General features: G+C 36.3%; 2 protein-coding genes and 1 long non-coding RNA gene across 3 annotated transcripts; 1 reads left to right on the plus strand and 2 right to left on the minus strand.

The window, feature by feature from the left end:
- The first annotated feature begins 283 nt into the window (after positions 1-283).
- ppk9 (pickpocket 9) lies at positions 284-3,973 on the plus strand. Its single transcript, XM_028309608.1, has 9 exons — positions 284-760; positions 945-1,142; positions 1,448-1,714; positions 2,073-2,187; positions 2,321-2,445; positions 2,585-2,736; positions 2,829-2,882; positions 2,955-3,155; positions 3,677-3,973. Exons 1-9 carry the CDS (start codon positions 552-554, stop codon positions 3,793-3,795), a joined length of 1,440 nt encoding a protein of 479 aa, XP_028165409.1. The 5' UTR covers positions 284-551; the 3' UTR covers positions 3,796-3,973.
- A 6,097-nt stretch (positions 3,974-10,070) lies between these two features.
- On the minus strand, positions 10,071-11,252 carry LOC114356412 (uncharacterized). Its single transcript, XR_003656213.1, has 3 exons — positions 11,217-11,252; positions 10,877-10,894; positions 10,071-10,137 (listed from the first exon to the last, which is right to left on the minus strand). It is a non-coding gene; the product is annotated as an uncharacterized LOC114356412 (long non-coding RNA).
- Positions 11,253-11,740: 488 nt separating this feature from the next.
- On the minus strand, positions 11,741-13,850 carry LOC114356424 (homeobox protein ESX1-like). The gene is made up of 9 exons (XM_028309589.1): positions 13,777-13,850; positions 13,493-13,522; positions 13,024-13,068; positions 12,581-12,634; positions 12,330-12,380; positions 12,181-12,231; positions 12,045-12,095; positions 11,914-11,964; positions 11,741-11,817 (listed from the first exon to the last, which is right to left on the minus strand). The coding sequence occupies exons 1-9, from the start codon at positions 13,844-13,846 to the stop codon at positions 11,741-11,743; spliced, it is 480 nt and encodes a 159-aa protein (XP_028165390.1). The 5' UTR covers positions 13,847-13,850.
- Positions 13,851-19,224: the final 5,374 nt, after the last annotated feature.

Consider the following 19,224-nt stretch of genomic DNA (forward strand, 5'->3'; position numbering starts at 1 on the left):
AATATTTTGGTACAACAACTAAAGGTTGAGAAAACCCTCGGTAAATACCAATACCAAATTGAACCTAATGAAAAGTCCGACACTCCACTCGATGGAAACTCATTACCTCATATTGACATCGTTCCGCCTCTATCAGATCACGATTACCACGTAATCAACCCTTAACACGAACGCCACTAATTGCACTGCCTGATTTCACAAGGATTTAGCTTCATTTGACACGACCACGGGCTTTGTACGGTTGTTAAGTGAACAGTTTGGTTTTAATAAGTTGATGATAGCAAGTTGGTTTTTCACTCTTGCAATGGACGATACTTTACGTTACTTACTTTATAAGATAGCCATTTAGTTTCACAACCACTCATCTTGTGTGTTTAAAGAAATCTCAGATTGAATTTAAGTCAGATCCCGGAGTTTGAGTGGGTTTTCACCCATATTTCAAACAACTGACGATGCAGGCGGAAGGTGGCAAACTTTAAGACTTGTTTAAACGTAAACGTAACGTGTTTTAAGTCTTAAAAATTCGGCGTTTTAAAGTCTTTTGAAGAACAATGTTTTTCGAACGCACATTTCAATCTCAAATCATCCAAGATGAGCTCTACGGCTCGAAAACAAGTAAAAGTAAACCATCAAGCAAGAGGAGGACCGCTTTTCATGTCGTCAAAGACAAAGCGAAGAGCTATTTGGTGTTGTTCCTTGAAACGTCTTCGATTCATGGGTTGAACCACATGGTGGCCATTGGAAGGCATCCTTTGGAAGTGTAAGTACCTACTCTTTCATTGTATCTAGTCACTTTCTTCTGAATTTATTTACACTTTTTGTTAAGTTTAGACTGTACTTAAAATATTCGTGTCTGAAAAAGACTAGATCTTCATAGAAAACCTAATTTTCAACACGATTGCCGAGTATCCAGTGCAGAATTAGCAACATTTCTGTTTTTGTAGCGTCCTCTGGCTCACTATGGTCGGCCTCTCCGTATTCGGCTCGGTATACCTCTCCCGGACCACCTGGACCCGCTACCAGTCCTCGCCTACTGTTGTGTCCATGGATCGAGACATGTTTGCATGGAATACCACCTTCCCATGCGTCACCATATGCCCCAACAATAACCTGGATCTGAAGAAGCTTGAAGTATATGTAAAGTAAGAAAATTGATTAAATGGTATCTTAAAATAGGCATCATCTTTGAAAATATTTCATATTGCTTTGCTTATGGCTGATATTTCAAAAACTGAGTTTTATCGTTGCTGTAATACGGTACCTTCGACTAAACCTGCATGGTTTCAAAATTACCACCACTTTTCGCGTGAGTAAAATTAAATATTGTCAAACTAAAGTCGAAATAAGTGTAGTTAATCTACATTTACCAATAGCGTAATTGCTCTACATCATTTGATCATTAACGACGATGAAGTTCCAGTGGATGACTGATTTGTCCACATTACAGAAACTCCAAGGAAAAAGATAAAGCCAAGCTAGAAGCGTTTATCAAGGCTCTCGCAAATGCCACCTTCGACAATTTCAACCTGATCCCGGACTACGATGGTATACCTTCAGACAAATACATGGAGCTAATCCTGAATCTGACGGCGAGCTTCAAGCCCACCCTCACTATTGGTGCCTCGGGTATCATGCTGGATATTGTTCCTACCATCACTGAGATGGGGCTCTGCTATGCCGTCAATTCTCAGGTGGCAGTTTATAATTCACCAGCGTAAGTTTCTACTGTTGTTGTCAAGCGAATTCTATGTTTAAGATTGTTATTCAAGTCAAGTCAAAATTTCTTTATTTGTTTAGACTAATAAATAGTTCTTACAAATCGTCATTTTGCTCTTAAGGAGCCTCTACATGTCTCATAATCTTTTTACCCTACCAGCGCTTCGAGACCAACATTTGGCAAGTGCTGAGAAGAAGCGCCGCAACAAACTCAGTCACCACTGTCTGCCGGTTAATATAAATAAATAGAAATAGTAGTAGTAGGTACATTCGATTCAGGAGCAGTTCACTGAATTTACCATGCATATTGTATAGAATATGTTCAGAACCCAAAGCATATAAGTTCACCATTACAGATACAGAGTAGCCAATAGATGGGATGAGGTGTCCACCCAAAACAGCACATTCTTCGTGCACCCACTTGATGGAGAAGTGTTTGCGCAAGTTATCAATATATCGGCATCCTATGACGTAAGTTTGTCTCTGATTTCTATTGCCTTAATAACAATGTAAATAAATATGTATCAATTTTTGTCGCAAGCTAAAGTGCTTTTTTGAGCCATTGATGCCTTAAAATGTTTCAAATCTCTGCTACTATTTCCAGGTCTACGTTCACGGTCCGTCAGAAGTACCTGATATATCAACAAAGCGTCAGCATTCAGACGAGGACTTTTACATGAAGCTGTATGTGACCGCACTTACTGTGTATACGACGCCTGATGCCGCTAGGTGAGCAATGTTTTATCGTGATGAATAAATACTACTTTTTGTAGTGAAGGCGCGTGCGCATGTTTGTTAAACTACTTCAATCAATCAAATAAAACGTCTGTATTAAATGAAATACTTTTTTTTTCTAATCTTTTCACAGACTAAGCGTTGCCCAAAGACGTTGTCGGTTTCTCAATGAGAACATCTTGAAGCACAGTTCTGTGTATACTTACACTATGTGCCGCATGGAGTGTCGCATTCGACTCTGTCTCAAGTATTGTAACTGCATTCCTCACTTCTACCGAAAAATTGGTAAACTAATCTTGTATCAAGTGAGAGGCTGATATTGATTAACGTTTTTTTCTCAGTAAGTAAGGTAAGTTAAGTAACCATCTACTTTACAGGTGATGAGAAAATATGCAACGTAAAAGACCTGCAATGTTTGTACAAGTATAAAGGTAAAGAAACTCATCATGTTTTCCGTTTAACAATAGTATTAATTAAACTAATCTTGCATCTCTTTCGTATAGATGAGCTCTACAAACTGCAAGAGAAGGACGGCAAGAAGATCAACTGCGGCTGCCTCCCGATTTGCGATGATGTGAACTACGTGATCCAGTCCAACGCCCTCCAGGAGTGGTTTCTAGGAACGAACTTGCAGTGGGGAATCGTGACGTACCCCAGGATGAGATACAAGAGGGATATTATCTTTGGCTTCACCGATGTCTTGGGTATGTTGGCAACTCTGACTAGCTTCTGTAAGACCCAGAACAGACGGTGAAACGCAACTGCAACGAACTGCAACTGCTAGTTACTTTTGAGTTGCATCTAAGTTGCTGCCATAGCGTCCGTTGAGAGACCACACATGACGCGACCAGTTTAAAACTTTCAGTTTCAGTTTCATTTATCAGAATCATCACAAAGTTGCAGTTTCGTTGCAGTTGCGTTTCACCGCCTGTTCTGGGCCTAAGTAGGTACGAGGCTTGCCCATTTATTTCCATACGAAATTATAAAACTAACGGAGGCAATACAGACGCTATATCGCTGCCATTATGTACCTAATCGTATGAAAATAAATAATTATGAATGAATATTCCTCTCTTATGTAACTACAGCAGATAAGTCACTCGAATGTTTTTTGGGTAAGGGGACAAGCCTCCTTAACATATTTTTTTAATCATGGCAAGTTCACCCAACTTCAGCTATGTTATCCTCATTCTTCACATGAATGATAATGTGATTAAAATTGCAGTGGCAGTCGGCGGCATGGCCGGCTTGTTTCTCGGCTGCAGCGTCCTCAGCTTCATGGAGATCGTCTACTTCTTGACTCTTCGCCTCATCTGCTACACCCATGCTGCTGTCACCAAGTAGAATTGATCTGCTTCTCAGTTATGATAAATGTATTTTTTGATTTTTAATGAATGTTCTTAGACCAAGCACTGTCCGACGAATAGTTGCAACGTAATTTGAACTTATTGATAAAGTAGCCTACAAGGAGAGGGCTTAGTGGCGTCCCTCCCTATCCTACAAGTTTGAGTTGATGACGAAATTTCACGTGTGTTTGATTGAATATAATTTTTTCTCATTTTTCTTGCCTTTTATTTAAAACAATCATCCATTACCTATCATACTGAATATTTATTCGTGTTCCTGAAAATACTTAAGTGTTTTCAAAAAATGTATGTTTTAATGTGAAATAGATACGTTTTTGCACTTTAATACCTATAGGTGTACCAGAATCTCATGGCAAACAAAAATATTGGAAAAGCGTGTTTTTCATATGGCAATTGTCTATGGTTTAACTGTCATCTGTCAAAGAAAATTATGAAATCTGTCAGCCGCTGAAAAATTTCTGTAATCTCTTCTTGACTATTTGTTATTTTTCTGAAAAAGTCGAAAAAGTTCAGGCAAAGCATATTGTTTTCAATGTGAATTGTAAAATAAGGCATAATTCAAAGTCAATCTTTGATTCTAAAGCGCGTCGTCGAGTTGACAGTAAGTTGGACTGAAATGTTTTGATACATTTAGTTACCCAANATGTAATTATGAATGAATATTCCTCTCTTTTGTAACTAAAGCAGATATGTCACTCGAATGTCTTTTGGGTAAGGGGACAAGCCTCCTTAACATATTTTTTTAAACATGGCAAGTTCACCCAACTTCAGCTATGTTATCCTCATTATTGATATGGTGATTAAAATTGCAGTGGCAGTCGGCGGCATGGCCGGCTTGTTTCTCGGCTGCAGCGTCCTCAGCTTCATGGAGATCGTCTACTTTTTGACCCTTCGCCTCATCTGCTACACCCATGCTGTAGTCACCAAGTAGAATTGATCTGCTTTTCAGTTCTGATAAATGTGTTGTTTGTTTTTTAATGAATGTTTTAGACCAAGCACAGTCCGACGAATAGTTGCATCGTAACTTATTGATAAAGTAGCCAACAAGGAGAGGGCTTAGTGGCGTCCCTTGAGAGAGGCCTTTATATCCTACAAGTTTGAGTTGAAGACGAAGCTTCACGTGTGTTTGATTGAATATAATTATTTGCTCATTTTTCTTGCCTTTTATTTAACAATCATCCATTACCTATCATACTGAATATTAATTTCGTGTTTGCATTTGCTGAAATAATACTGAAGTAGATTCAAAAATTTTATGTTGGAATATGAAATAGATACGTTTTTGCAATTTAATATACCCATTAGTAAGGTTATTTATATCCAATATAAAGTGTAATAATCACTAATCGGCCCCATTAACACGTCTCAACTTTCAATAACTGAACTAGTTTGGGTCTAAACGACCCCATAGTTCAGGTAAATTTAATTCCGGGCGAACATAATTGCAGGCGACACACGTCGGCCGGTATTAACGCGTCATAAATTCAACCCTTAACCACCTTGCTAATAATTAAGATCGTACAGACCCTTCTGAATTGTTTGCCCAATCGGACACCTTTGTAGGGATGTTTTGACCCCGGCCGTTTAGTGTTAAGTGATTAGTTGATACAAAGGTTGTAATCGTGGTGGTCTTTTGGACCGATGTTAATTGAGGTCTCATTAAACTGAAATAGGACGCTACACCCTATAAATTTAGCGCGTCTTGATCGAAGAAAACGTGTTATATGCGAGTAGGTAGAACTCTTACTGATTAGTAAAGGTAGTACAGTCAAATCAAAATCAAATCAAATCAATTTTCTTTATTTACAGTTTATTTTGTTTGATATTTTGGCATAACTTTATTGTACTAATTGCAGTTAGACCTAGCTAGACTCTTTACAGTGACACAAAGTAGGCAATTACAGAATTTAGCAACAATGTGTTTTTGTTCTCTATTCTTGAACTCTATTTATTTTAAACTTGGTCAAATGGACTAAGTTATTCATCAATTTTCTTTCTATACAGGCTTCTAACTTCATAATACTCACTATTTCCTATATAGGGTCCAAACAAAAATCCTCCATTAACTCCAAGGTCCCACATCACCTTAACCCCCATTTATTTACCTTCGCGATGGGCAGATAAAAAAGCTTGATTTATGAAAGCATGAGATAAATAGTTGTTTTTAGGGCGCGGGGCGCGGCACTCATTTTTAGAGGTGGATATTGCCGTTTTTGCTGATAAAGATTTGACGGATGGACTAGGTGGTCTCTGGTTTATGGAACACCTTATTTATGGCCCGGTCCTCATGGGAGGGTTATGAGTAGGCACTATTGTGATGGAGATAGGGGCTAAGATTGTTGGGTATCAATTTAATTGAACGCTTCGTGTGTTAGCTTTTTATCAAATGCTTGGCATCATAAGAAAACGATTTTAATGTCATACTTAAATAATATTTATATTCTGCAAATAGGCTTTCAAAAAGCTCTATTGACACGTCCCATTATTACTTTAACCCTACCACTGCTTCGGGACAGTAAAAGGGCCAGGATAAGAAGAAGAATAATGTGACCTATTTGTGAAATCTTTATTTTTTGTTAAATTTTATACATTTATTTTACTATACCCATTTTATTGGTCTTTCACATACCAAAACAAGTAATTAAACAAAACGTAACCGCATAAAATTAACAAAGCAAATTGCCTGCGTGGCGCCTCGTAAGATAAACCGGGAACGAACCCGGGACCGCACAAAGGTTCTTGATGCCCGCAATTAAAATCTTAACGTATAGGATTAATAAACACCACCTTGATAGGGATGGGGGATGGGTCGATGTTTATTTGTATCGATAAATGAGTTTTTGCTAAGCCACACAATCTGTTCATAGAGAAATTACCCCTCTTACCTATCATTATTGTGTTGATGTAGGCAACTGTTTTTAAATATTTTATTCAAAAGATCTTCTATTAAAGAATCAAGTAATACTTAACTAGAACAATTTCGTTCTAAACAATTGGGCAATGAGAATGACTAAATAGTGTCGATTTTTTTATTTAAAAAATACAAACGTTATAAGTCATAAATAACTAAGCCTATTATTACCTACGTTACGCGTTATGTAAGTGACATTATGTAACTTATTTAAGTATCTTACTCAAAACCTGAAAAGGATAATAATGTTTGTATAATTATAATGTATTATGATAGCACCGAAGAAATCGTTTCCACTTCAAGTGATGTTAGGACGAGGTTAGATTTTTAGTTAGATAAATATCGATATCGACACACTCCCTGCACCATCACATATCGTTAACAGAGAGGTAGAGGCTTGAATTAAATTACACCTCGCCTCCGCAAACTCGAAACAATAATCTTTAGCACTTGCCCCCTCCGCACTCCATCAAACGCGGCTAAGTCTTTATGACGACGTGTCGCCGTCTTGGCGGCGAGATAAGCTCGATAATGAGTTTTATCGACTAATAGCTGCACTATTTTGTGTCAGTTATGAAAAATTTAGTTTTAAGAATGTTTTTGGTAAAAAAATAAATAAAGATAATTTTGATTTTTGGATTTTGGTAACTGAATGAGGTTTTTGATTTTAAGTATAAGTCCAGCTGATGTCAATAATGAATTATTTAATGTCTTTATTTTTCGAAGTAAAAAACATTCTTGCATAGATTGAAATATGATTATGACTTTTAGAATAAAGGCCGACTTTAGAATAATCTAAAAATATACGCGGGTAAATTATTTTTACCTATCCTTTTTAAATATTTTTATGTTCGGGTATTACTGCCATCAGTCAAACAAGCGACTGCGGTATGCACTCGCAATTTTTTTTGTGTGGATTTGAATCTCAGATCATAGAAAGGGATCATAGTGATGATGATTTGTATTATTGAGTTGTGTATAGGTACCTGAATATCTTGTGATCCTTTGATGATATCCTGTATTTTATTTGTTAGTGAGTTATGTCAACTGCACCATTTGAACAATTTCATAATTATTCTGGTGTAAGTAAGCGAATAATTTTAATTGGTTTCCATTTCCTATCAACTACTATCGTGTAAAATTATTCTGCAGGAATAAAAATAGGCTTCAAAAACAATGTAACAGATCTCGTTAAAACTTGTAAATATTCGATTTTGAGCCCGTAAACAAAATTACCAAATCCGACATTCCCAGTCATTAAGCTAACCAAAACTTAACAATGGCCTCCCCCTTTGATGTCGCAAGTGACAGGAAGGGGGCGCCACTTCTGAGGATCACCGCGAACAAAGATTTAACTAAGAGACAAAACATGCTTACTTAAGGTTGTTACCTATCTCCACATACAGGGTGTTAGTTGTACGAATGTTCATTTTCATAGCGATTCCTAGTTTGTGTTTAGTTGGTCATGATAGTGGATGGTTGACATGGAAGTCCTGGGTTCAAATGAATATTTATTTGTGGTCATTATGGCTGTGCTAGTGGTCTAATATTTATAATCTAGTCTTAAGTAAAATTGATTCTTTGTTGGCGTATAACGTAGAACGTCGGCGTAAGCTTGGAAAGCTTTTAAACTCAATTTTCATTCTGATTACATAATTTTTCTCAATTTATCAGTTAAGAATATAATTCCAAATGGCTCATGTGTAGCATATATAAACGACTATTTATTTCTTATTACCTACATAATATTATTAGGTACGTTAGAAACTCAATCATATTTATTTAATCACTACCGAAAAGACGGACTGAATTGTTATAACTGCTATTCCCCGCAGCAGAGTCACAATCAATGTTTTTTTTATCATAACCTAATGATCGTACAGCGATAACGGCACACGTACATTATGTTCGTTTACCGTACATAAGTACATTAAATCATCGACATTTAAGGTAGTGGCTCTATGGTAGAGTATCACACTAATTACTTACTTCAAATGATATAACAAAAATGCACCTATACAGTCATCTCTAATACGAAACATTGCGTCGTTTGCAACAAATTGAAATATTTTCACCAAACACCCTTTATAAGCGCCTCACCTCGCCCATTGTGCGCCTCGCGCAGCGCAACTTTTTAACGAGCCCTCCACATAATCCGTATTGTAATGACAGCTAATTTCAATTATCTATTAATTCTCGGCTTCACAACTTTTAGAGCTTTTTATATCAATGCCCACATAGGGCTCTTTTCCACGGCAATACAGTTTTGCGGAATCTTGCATTACTGGATCCCGCAAATAGACTTGTGTGTTACAATATCTTGGTAAAACATGTTGTATCACCTGTTAAAACTGTGAGACCAAATCATGTTGCTCTGTAATATGTTTTCACACGTCATGTTTATGTAAATAAATATCTTTATCTTTACAACACTGACTGCCCTGTGCAAAGAGTCCTAGCACTTTGACTGCCCAGTGCAAAGAGTCCTAAACTGACTGCCCAGTGCAAAGAGTCCTAACACTGACTGCCCAGTGCAAAGAGTCCTAACACTGACTGCCCAGTGCAAAGAGTCCTAACACTGACTGCCCAGTGCAAAGAGTCCTAACACTGACTGCCCAGTGCAAAGAGCCCTAACACTGACTGCCCAGTGCAAAGAGTCCTAACACTGACTGCCCAGTGCAAAGAGTCCTAACACTGACTGTCCAGTGCAAAGAGTCCTAACACTGACTGCCCAGTGCAAAGAGTCCCAACACTGACTGTCCAGTGCAAAGAGCCCTAACACTGACTGCCCAGTGCAAAGAGCCCTAACACTGACTGCCCAGTGCAAAGAGTCCTAACACTTTGACTGCACAGTAGTGTCCAGTGCATATTAATTAGGCACGTGTATTCTGGTGGAAAATAATGATTTATGTACTTAGTGCATCTCTGTAAGCCTACACCGAAAGATAGGGTTGACAGCTCTGCAGACTTATGAAGATTGTAAAGTATGTAAGATAGCCCTGACCTATTTTTTTCTGTAAGAATTAAATAATTTCACTTTTATCAAATTACTCATAATATAATGCGTCAAAACTTACGCCCTTAAAAGGCTGATGCAAGATAGGAAGAGGATTAAATAAAACTGCTTGTAAATTTTTAATTTGAAATTTTATCTGGAACTTTAAATCAGTTTCTAGTTACACCCCAGGTTTCAGGAATCAATATTATTAATGCTTTATTTCAAAAACCCCAACCAAAGTTAGACAAAAATGAGAGATATCTAGTACGTTGATTAACCTTGCGGGTAAAAGTGTCGGTAGGCGTAGTTCGGAATGCAATAGCAATAGCTGTTTATGCATTGTTCAATAGTCTCGTTGCAATGCTTCCGACAATGACGGCTACAGTCAGAATCGGTATTGCATGGGTACGCTGCAACAAAATCAATTCATTTAGCAATCATGGCGTAATAGGTATCTATAGATAGGGTGGGCCAAAAATTGTACAAATAACAACGATTCATTTCTTGAAAACGGTGACGGGACTCTATGCATCGCTTCATGGATGGAGCGCTTCGCGGGACAACAGCGTGCTTTTTGTCTTAATTTTTTTTACCAAAGAAACGATGCCTATTTGATTGTAAGATGCCTGTTTAATTTAATTAGAACTAAATACGGATTACGGTGCGCGTCCCATCACCTATGAGTCCCTACCTCGAACTGCTTTCAAGAAATCAATCGTGCTATTTGAAAAAATGTTTGGCCCACCCTACCTATACCATAAAGAAAAGAAACATACTTTTAATACGTTAAGCAGTGATATCACTATACGTTACAGTCAAAACTCATAATCGGTCAAAACTACTTTTGAGTGCAAAAATCAGTCAAAAATGGTCTTAGCTGATGTCCTTGGTCAATATCACTTTGGACTGATTTTTCTAGAAAGATTTGACTAGTCAATGTGGTTTTGACCAAGGGCCTTAGTCAAAACCACTTTTGCCTGATTAAAAATCTTATCAATCAATCGAAATAATAGAGAATACCAAAAATTTAGGCAGCCACGATGCGTAGCTTCTAGAAATCAAAGAAAACGTCATGCGTGGGGCCGCACGGCTCCCACAATACCAGTTAAGGGTTAATATTGATATTATAATGCTGTTAAAACTACTTACGATTACGTAGGTTGGGACCTGAATTAAAAAAAAGAGAAAATTTATATCGTAATAAAAAATACGAGTCGGTATGAGCCTCAATAAACAAAAGGAATATTTAAAAAATGTTATCCTGTAGGTGCAATACCAAAAAATAATAAAAATCACGGTTTTGGACGTACTTAATCATGTTTAATCTTTCCACCACGTGTCGAATTTTCTCAATTAGTTTTGAAAGGAATTGGTAAGTACTATAAAAATTGTATTAGTTGGTAACACATACAGGTAGGTACGCCTATCTTTTGATTGGATATAAAATAAAAAGAAATCATAATACCTATTATTAGTAATTAATACTTACGGTTCGGTACTGGAATCACTATTGGAGCTGGGTATGCTAAAAATGATATTTTTCAATTAGTTTATCTCATTATTTAATCTATGGATCTAATCCCGCATTATCTTCATCACACTGGTTACCAAAAAGGAAATATTTAACTTAAAGTAACTAGGACTTAAACCAGGGACTGGTGATTCAAGAAAATCTAGTTTTCAAAGCACTTTGAATAATTAAATCGAATACATAATAGTCATCAAAACGAATAATAGCTCTATAAAATTATGTTGCTGTATTAACAGCATCAAATAAAATTCATCCACAGCTAGACAAAACTGCTAATTCTTATGGTGTCCCCCATATTAAGGGATGTTAGGACTTGCCTCGCATCAATAAGTATTACATAATATACATTTTGTTCAAACCTTTCAATAACAGGCTAACAGTAGTGTATTTTTCTTCTTAGTAATAGTCTACCGACACTATTATTTTGAAGCAGAGATAGGGTTAGAATTGTACAAGGACGCATAAAAGCTCTTTTTAAAAGTTTAAAATAATTTTGATATTTCATGAGGATGAAACTTACGGTTGGGTACCGGATACACGTCTGGTCGTGGTGGGAACGCTGAAAAATAAAATAGCTTTAATAGGACTGTTAAGAGGAAAAACTTTCCAGTGAGCTTTTTTCATATTTAATCAAAATAATTGTAGTAGGACTTACGTATGACATTCACATCGGGTACCGGGAATACATCCGGTCGTGGTGGGAACGCTGAAAAAATATAGCTTTAAAGAAGAGAAACTTTCCAATGAGCTTTCTTTCATAATCAAAATAATTGTAGTAGGACTTACGTATGACATTCACATCAGGTACCGGGAATACATCTGGTCGTGGTGGGAACGCTGAAAAAAAATATACCTTTAACAGGACTGTTAAAGAAGAGAAAGTTCTTTCATATTTAATCAAAATAATTGTAGTAGGACTTACGTATGACATTCACATCAGGTACCGGGAATACATCCGGTCGTGGTGGGAACGCTGAAAAAAAAAATAGCTTTAACAGGACTGTTAAAAAAGAAAAACTTTCCAGTGAGCTTTCTTTCATATTTAATTAAAATAATTGTAGTAGGACTTACGTATGACATTCACATCAGGTACCGGGAATACATCCGGTCGTGGTGGGAACGCTGAAAAAAATATTTTTCATTTGATATTTAATCCTTCAAGGCCCGCGAATCTAGACACAATAGATAATCAATTGTTATGGCATTAATGAATGCCGTCTGGGACTCAAGCGGTTAATAACATATAACCAAGATTGAAAAACATAAAGCTTCTAAGGGAGTTTTCTTTAATATTTAAACAAAATAATTGTAGTAGGACTTACGTATGACATTTACATCAGGTACCGGGAATACGTCCGGTGATGGTGGTGGGTACGCTAAAAATTATTTTTATTAAAAAATAATTTAACAAAGATTGAAAAACATAAAGCTTTTGAGAGATTATTATCCCAACTAATATTATAAATGCGAAAGTAACTCTGTCTGTCTGTCTGTCTGTCTGTCTGTCTGTCTGTCTGTTACGCTTTCCCGCTTAAACCTCGCAACCGATTTTGATGAAATTTGGCATAGAGATAGTTTGAGTCCCGAGAAAGAACATAGGATAGTTTTTATCCCGGTTTTTGAAACAGGGACGCGCGCGATAAAGTTTTTCTGTGACAGACAAAATTCCACGCGGGCGAAGCCGCGGGCGGAAAGCTAGTGTATTAATATGTGAAAGTGATATGATTAACTTTAAATTCACTTAAATTAAGGAAATGTAACTTACGGACGACATTAGGTACTGGGAACACCGATGGCGATGGAAAGAAAGCTTGAAAGAAAAAATAAATTAATGTTTTATTTTATATTTTAGTTGTGGTTAACAAGTATATGTGGGTTCTTCTCTAAGAAAGGAATCAACAATTAGCAACCCGTCATACTAGTTTATCAGGTATTTAAAATATGATATTGCTTAAACTGAATACCTACCAGTAGGTACTACAGCATTTGTAAAAAGTTACGCAGTGAAAATAACTTTATGGGAAATAAAGACATGTTCCGATTGACAACAGGTGAAGGTCCAACTGAAGGCTTAGTACGTAAAGGATTCCTTAAAAAATCATCCACATTTTACCCCTTTAAGATTTATTTTTACCCGTCCCATTATCGACAACGTACAATATTTTTATTTGTGGTTTAATAAAATAAAATTTGATAAAACTGCAAACTTTAGGTACTGAATGTTTTGTACTTACATCTACCCTCAGCACCCTCTGCGTTTCCATCTGCATCATAAAAAGAATGTATATTTTACTGATAGTCTTAGTCATATTCAAAATTAAGAATTTATTATTTCTTGAACAAAAGTATTGACATGGAAGACTTTTGGATGTTGCTGCTAACTTATTCTAAAGCCTAAAAACATTTATAGATTATCATCTAAAAAGGTACCTACGCTATAGTGTAGTGATTATTGATCTTTGGCAGATGATAATCTGACTTCGGAATCTCACACAGAATCTCTTTTAAATATCATTACCTTCAGCACTTTGGCTTCCAAGGGCCAATGGAAGGGCCAAGCCCAAAACGAAACACACAAGGAACTTCATCTCTTCCCAACCACTAAACACAGGCCCCAAATACCTCAACCATTTATATTTATTCACACCAAACTACTTACTTGGATTAAATCCTTGCATGATTTATGATTAATTATTTACATTTATGTTAGAGAGGCAGGCATAATTGTAACAAAACGTGTCGAATGCGTAACAAACACGGTTTAAATTTTATATTTATTGAAGCAATCACATTTTAATCTGTTAACAGTCGCGGTATTGTACTTAATTCACCTTCATATCTTGCTCCGTGGATGCAAGTGTACAAAATAAGCTAATAAAAATTGGTCAAGTGCGTGTCGTGGCACGCGCAGTGTAGGGTTGGGTAGTTGTCCGTCGTTACCACAATATATTTCAGAAGCAAGCAATTTCTTCATCTAAAGTTACCTTTAATATTTTCATGTAATGATTTTTGATGATCTTACCTAATAAGGTAAGAAATTTTATAATACACTAGCTGACCCGGCGAACTTTGTTCCGCCTTAATGGCAATAAATAAGCAGACTTTTTTTTTGTTTCGAACGGGATAAAAAGTATCCTATGTCCTTCTCCTGGCTCTAAACTACCTCCCTGACAATTTTCAGCTAAATCAGTTCAGCCGTTCTTGAGTTATAAGCGAAGTAACTAACACGACTTTCTTTTATATACGGGGTGTCCCGTAATGTAACGTCAAGCCGGAACTGGGTGTTGAGGCAAGTTGTGCTGGTTATCAGAAAAATATAAAAAAAAATTATCTGGCATATTTTAAAAATAATAGGCATTTAAAAAAAATCAAAAAATTCTACTCCAGGTGACGGTCCTTTTACTCGTGTTGCCACAAATATTCACTTTTTCCAAATTTTTTTTTTGTTATGTAACCCTGAATAATGCTTCTCTAAATTGTTATCAAAATTACAAAACCAGCTGCTCCAACTTGGATGAAAAAAATACATTATTCCCAAAAAAAAATATCAAAATAAAAATTTTGCCTAGTTTAAACTGACTGTACTGAAAAAAAATTGTACCACGCGAGTGTGGCAAGTGACGTCATAATTTGGCGCATTTAGTAAGGATTCCAAAATGGTATAACACTTTGTAAAATCTTGCTGTAATTGTCGACAATTTTTGTTTATTGGAAATAATCCCGTCTTTAACTTTATCTACCTTGGTTAAAAATACTATTCTAATGTGCCCAAAATGTAAGTTTCTGGCTTAAGTGAGGTGGAGAAGCCATTTTAAAAGGTATGAGCGGGACGGAGAGGGCCATCTTACCAAGCAGGGATGTTATACCAAACTTTGTTTTTTGATTACAAAACAGTGTAATGAACCAAACTTACTATGGCATGTATACCTCTAAACTCAGTCTGAACTGAGTTACGAGCATTAGAAGTTTAATGATTTTCATACTAGATTTGCTTTTTGCGCGCAAGTTTTCCAAGAAATTGTAACAAAATATTGCGTTATTTTTTTATTTGCTCTGATTCTGCTGCATACTGATGTCTGGAGCCTTTAATGGATGGTATTGTTTGTTTACACATACAATGTCATTATTTTGTTGCAATTTCTTACAAAACTTGCGCGCAAACAGCAAATCTAGTATGAAAATCATCAAACTTCTGATGCTCGTAACTCAGTTCAGACTGAGTTTAGAGGTATACATGTCATAGTAAGTTTGGTTTATTACACTATTTTGTAATCAAAAAACAAGGTTTAGTCGATGGCCGCGCGAAAAAAAAAAGACGCCAATTTCCGGCATTGTCTTTTACATACGTAAGCCCCGAGGTAGGTGTAATAGGTGAAGTTAGTGGTCTGATCGTTTGAACCAGATATTTTCTTCATTTTCTCTTTAGGCGGATTTTAGTGTCCGACCGAAACTAGTTTTACGACCGAAACCGAAACCGAAAACGAATTTCGGCAACGGTGTCTATTTCGGCCGAAACCGAAACCGAAACTTCCTTAAAAGGTTCATATTTTGAGGGAAAAATAAAGAAAACGTTAGGTATTATAATCTGTCAGTCTTTATTGCTTTCTCTTTAAATTGCATTAAAATTGAACTTATAAAGCGCCTTTTCACTGTAAAAGGTATCAAATTATGTATTAAAAAAGAAAAAGAAGGATTTATAGTCTAGATTTTTTTCAATTACTCGCAATATTCAGGACATCTACATAACCTGTCCCATGGTGGGGTCTTTTACCTTAATAATTTCTCAAAACAGAATTAGTAGTACCTACCTAAGTTAGTATCTACTGTACCTACTTGCCACTTGGATACCTTGGTGATAAATACTAAAATGAACTTTGAAACTCTGAATCCATAATATTATCACCATGAAATGCACTATAGTCATTACTAACTACCTAACTAATATTTGTTTACGTATAGCTTTTGCGAACCAAAAAAAATAATAGGTTAGATTAAACTTGATTATACTTTTATCAGTCATATCGATTATTTTTTTATGTTTACTATCCGCTCTTATGTTATAACGACATAAAACGAGATAAAACTTACCAAATTCAAAATAAATCACTCGAGAAAACTCGCCACCACAACAAAACAAAAAAAAGTAACAGCAAACAAACAAGCGAGCGAATCATGACATTGGATCTGATCGGATTCATTCACTCATTCAACGCGCTGAACATGACCGATAACAGCGCGGAAACTCCCGAATGCACATTCGGTTTCGGTCGTAGTTTCGGCAAGTTTGCCGCCGAAAACGAAACTAAACCGAAACTCGTGTTTTTACCGAAACTTAACCGAAAACGAAACCGAAACCGAACATTCGGTCGGACACTAGCGGATTTACACGCATTAATTAGTTAAGTAGGTATTACCTTTAGCTACTGAGGTGGATTTAATTTCACGTAAACACTGACCTGGGGGCCTGAGAGGCCATTATGTGTGCTTATATTTAAAAATATATAATCGTTTTAGGGTTTTATGTTTAATAATTATTAATAGTGGTTATATTTAAATACAATAAAACGATTTTTATGTAAATTATTTGTAAATAAATACGTATTATTTCAATATTTAGAAAACATGTAGCATTTTTGGCAAAAATCTCATGAAATCATGATTCACAATGTTATCTTGAAAAATATTCATAAATTCAACAAATCAACTTAGAATCTTAATTTTCAATAATCTTTTTAGCTAATGATAAATCAGTAATCCTAATATGAAATAGGGGGAAAAAAATTACACTCATCAAAATAGTGCGAATAAACTTGTCTGGATAAACTTGCTTTGCTTAGTAAATGTAGATTTCATTTGAATCTTCAAAATACATGGATGACACATGGTTCCATCGTTTAAATCTTGATAGACAGGTACAGGCTTATCATTTCCTAGCATACGTGCCAAAAACTACTGTTCTTCTATTTTTCGTTAAATGCTGGTTATTTTTACTTCCGAGATACCGCTTTCTCTTGAACGACGTATTGAGGGCTCCATATTATAGATTTTTTCAAATTATTTCAAGAAAAGACGACAACTAAATAAAAACTATAGACAAAAAAAGTTACGCCAATACTGAGGTGGGGGCCTGAGAGGCCCACAAGAAACTTTAAAATTAATTTACCTACTGAAATTGCGCATGCCATCACGTGCACCGTTGTTGACAGCCTCGACGCAATGAAACTCGAAGGTACTAAAAGATTCGGGTGCGTCGTGCACGTGGGAAAGGAGAAATTCAACAATTTGACTTTTGCAAGGCCTGAGAGGCCCCCACGTCAGTAGTTAAAGGTTAACTTAATTTTAAATTGCATCGTAACTAAATTTTAACTTAATTCCAAACGTCAAGCTCTTGTTTAGGTACTATGAAACTGCTTGTCAAAACGTGTCAAGTGACAAGCCCCACCCACCAACTTGACAGAATTATCAACTTAAAAAGTTACCTACTTATCTACTTACTTATTAGGTACGTGTAAATCAGCCTTTGGCTTTAGCCATTAGGGGTCAGACTTATCATAGAATTCCCTGCAAGTTTAATAAAAAATCAGACGCATTTTTTGTGCATTAAATTTGCATGATGTTTAAGGGTAGAAATCCCTCGAAATGCCTGCGCCAGCCTGGTTGGTGGTAGAGGTAAGATAGCCAGTTCCTCCGTGGTTGAGGATTCCGGGTGAAGCTCGCTTCCACCTTCGGCCTGATCATCACTTTATCACTTACCATCAGGTGAGATACAGGCCAAGAGCTTCCTCGTTGTGGAAAAAAAACCTGCTGGCTATGCCATTAAACAATATAATCATACTTACTAGCTACTATCTCTGATCTAGACTTATATTTATTGCATCATGAAAACATATTTTGTCATTATTATTATTCCACTAAGTATAGTGCTCTTGATTCCACCGCTGCACCTTCTGTAGGTATGTATGTATAGCCAGAATCCACAGTAGCAAAGGTTGCATAGTCCCGGGGAGATAACAAACTGTCTTGGAACCAGTGTCAAAAATTACAAACAGAATTCTAGATTTCCCTCTGTTGCCAACCCAGGGATAGAACCTTTTCTATCAACGTGTCACTGTTCTAAAGTAATGTTTGACGTATCGAAATCGTTTATCGAACGACTTGACGTAACCTCTGAAGCATGGGACTTTATTTCGTAAGGTAGGTATTTATAAATGAAGTTGGTTAAAACTCATAAAACTCATTTTATTTTTGCACTTTTACAAATCCCAATATTAACCCTACCACTGCTTCGGGACAATAAATGGGATTACTAATGTTTGGCNCAAGCTGGAGCAGCTGGTTTTGTAATTTTGATAACAATTTAGAGAAGCATTATTCAGGGTTACATAACAAAAAAAAATTTGGAAAAACTGAAGATTTGTGGCAACACGAGCAAAAGGACCGTCACCCGGAGTAGAATTTTTTCATTTTTTTTAAATGCCTATTATTTTTAAAATATGCCACATAGATTTTTTTTTATATTTTTCTGATAACCAGCACAACTTGCCTCAACACCCAGTTCCGGCTTGACGTTACATTACGGGACACCATGTATATAGATGAGTTAAACGACTATTACTCTTAAACCAACTGATCTATTTTAACCGTTATAGTTTTCTTTAAAAGTTCATAAAAAGCACTAATTATCATGAATTTTTCCTGATTTTTAAGCCAACAGTTTAGTTTTGGGGGGGGGGGGGGGTAGTTTCCAAGCGAAACCTCGGACAGACAGACAGACATATCGAAACTATAAGGGTTCCTTGTCAGGACTACGGAACCCTAAAAACTTTAATGGCGATTAGGTTTTGTATCTTCTACTAATTTGGTTTCCGATAACTTATTAACCATGATGCCAAATATACTGTATAATACTGATACAACTTAATTATAACTTAATACTAGAAATGGTCGGGACCGACGAGTTAACATG

This window comes from Ostrinia furnacalis, unplaced genomic scaffold (genome assembly GCF_004193835.3).
Source record: "Ostrinia furnacalis isolate ACB-3 unplaced genomic scaffold, ASM419383v2 OfSCF2804, whole genome shotgun sequence".
Classification (NCBI taxonomy): domain Eukaryota; kingdom Metazoa; phylum Arthropoda; class Insecta; order Lepidoptera; family Crambidae; genus Ostrinia; species Ostrinia furnacalis.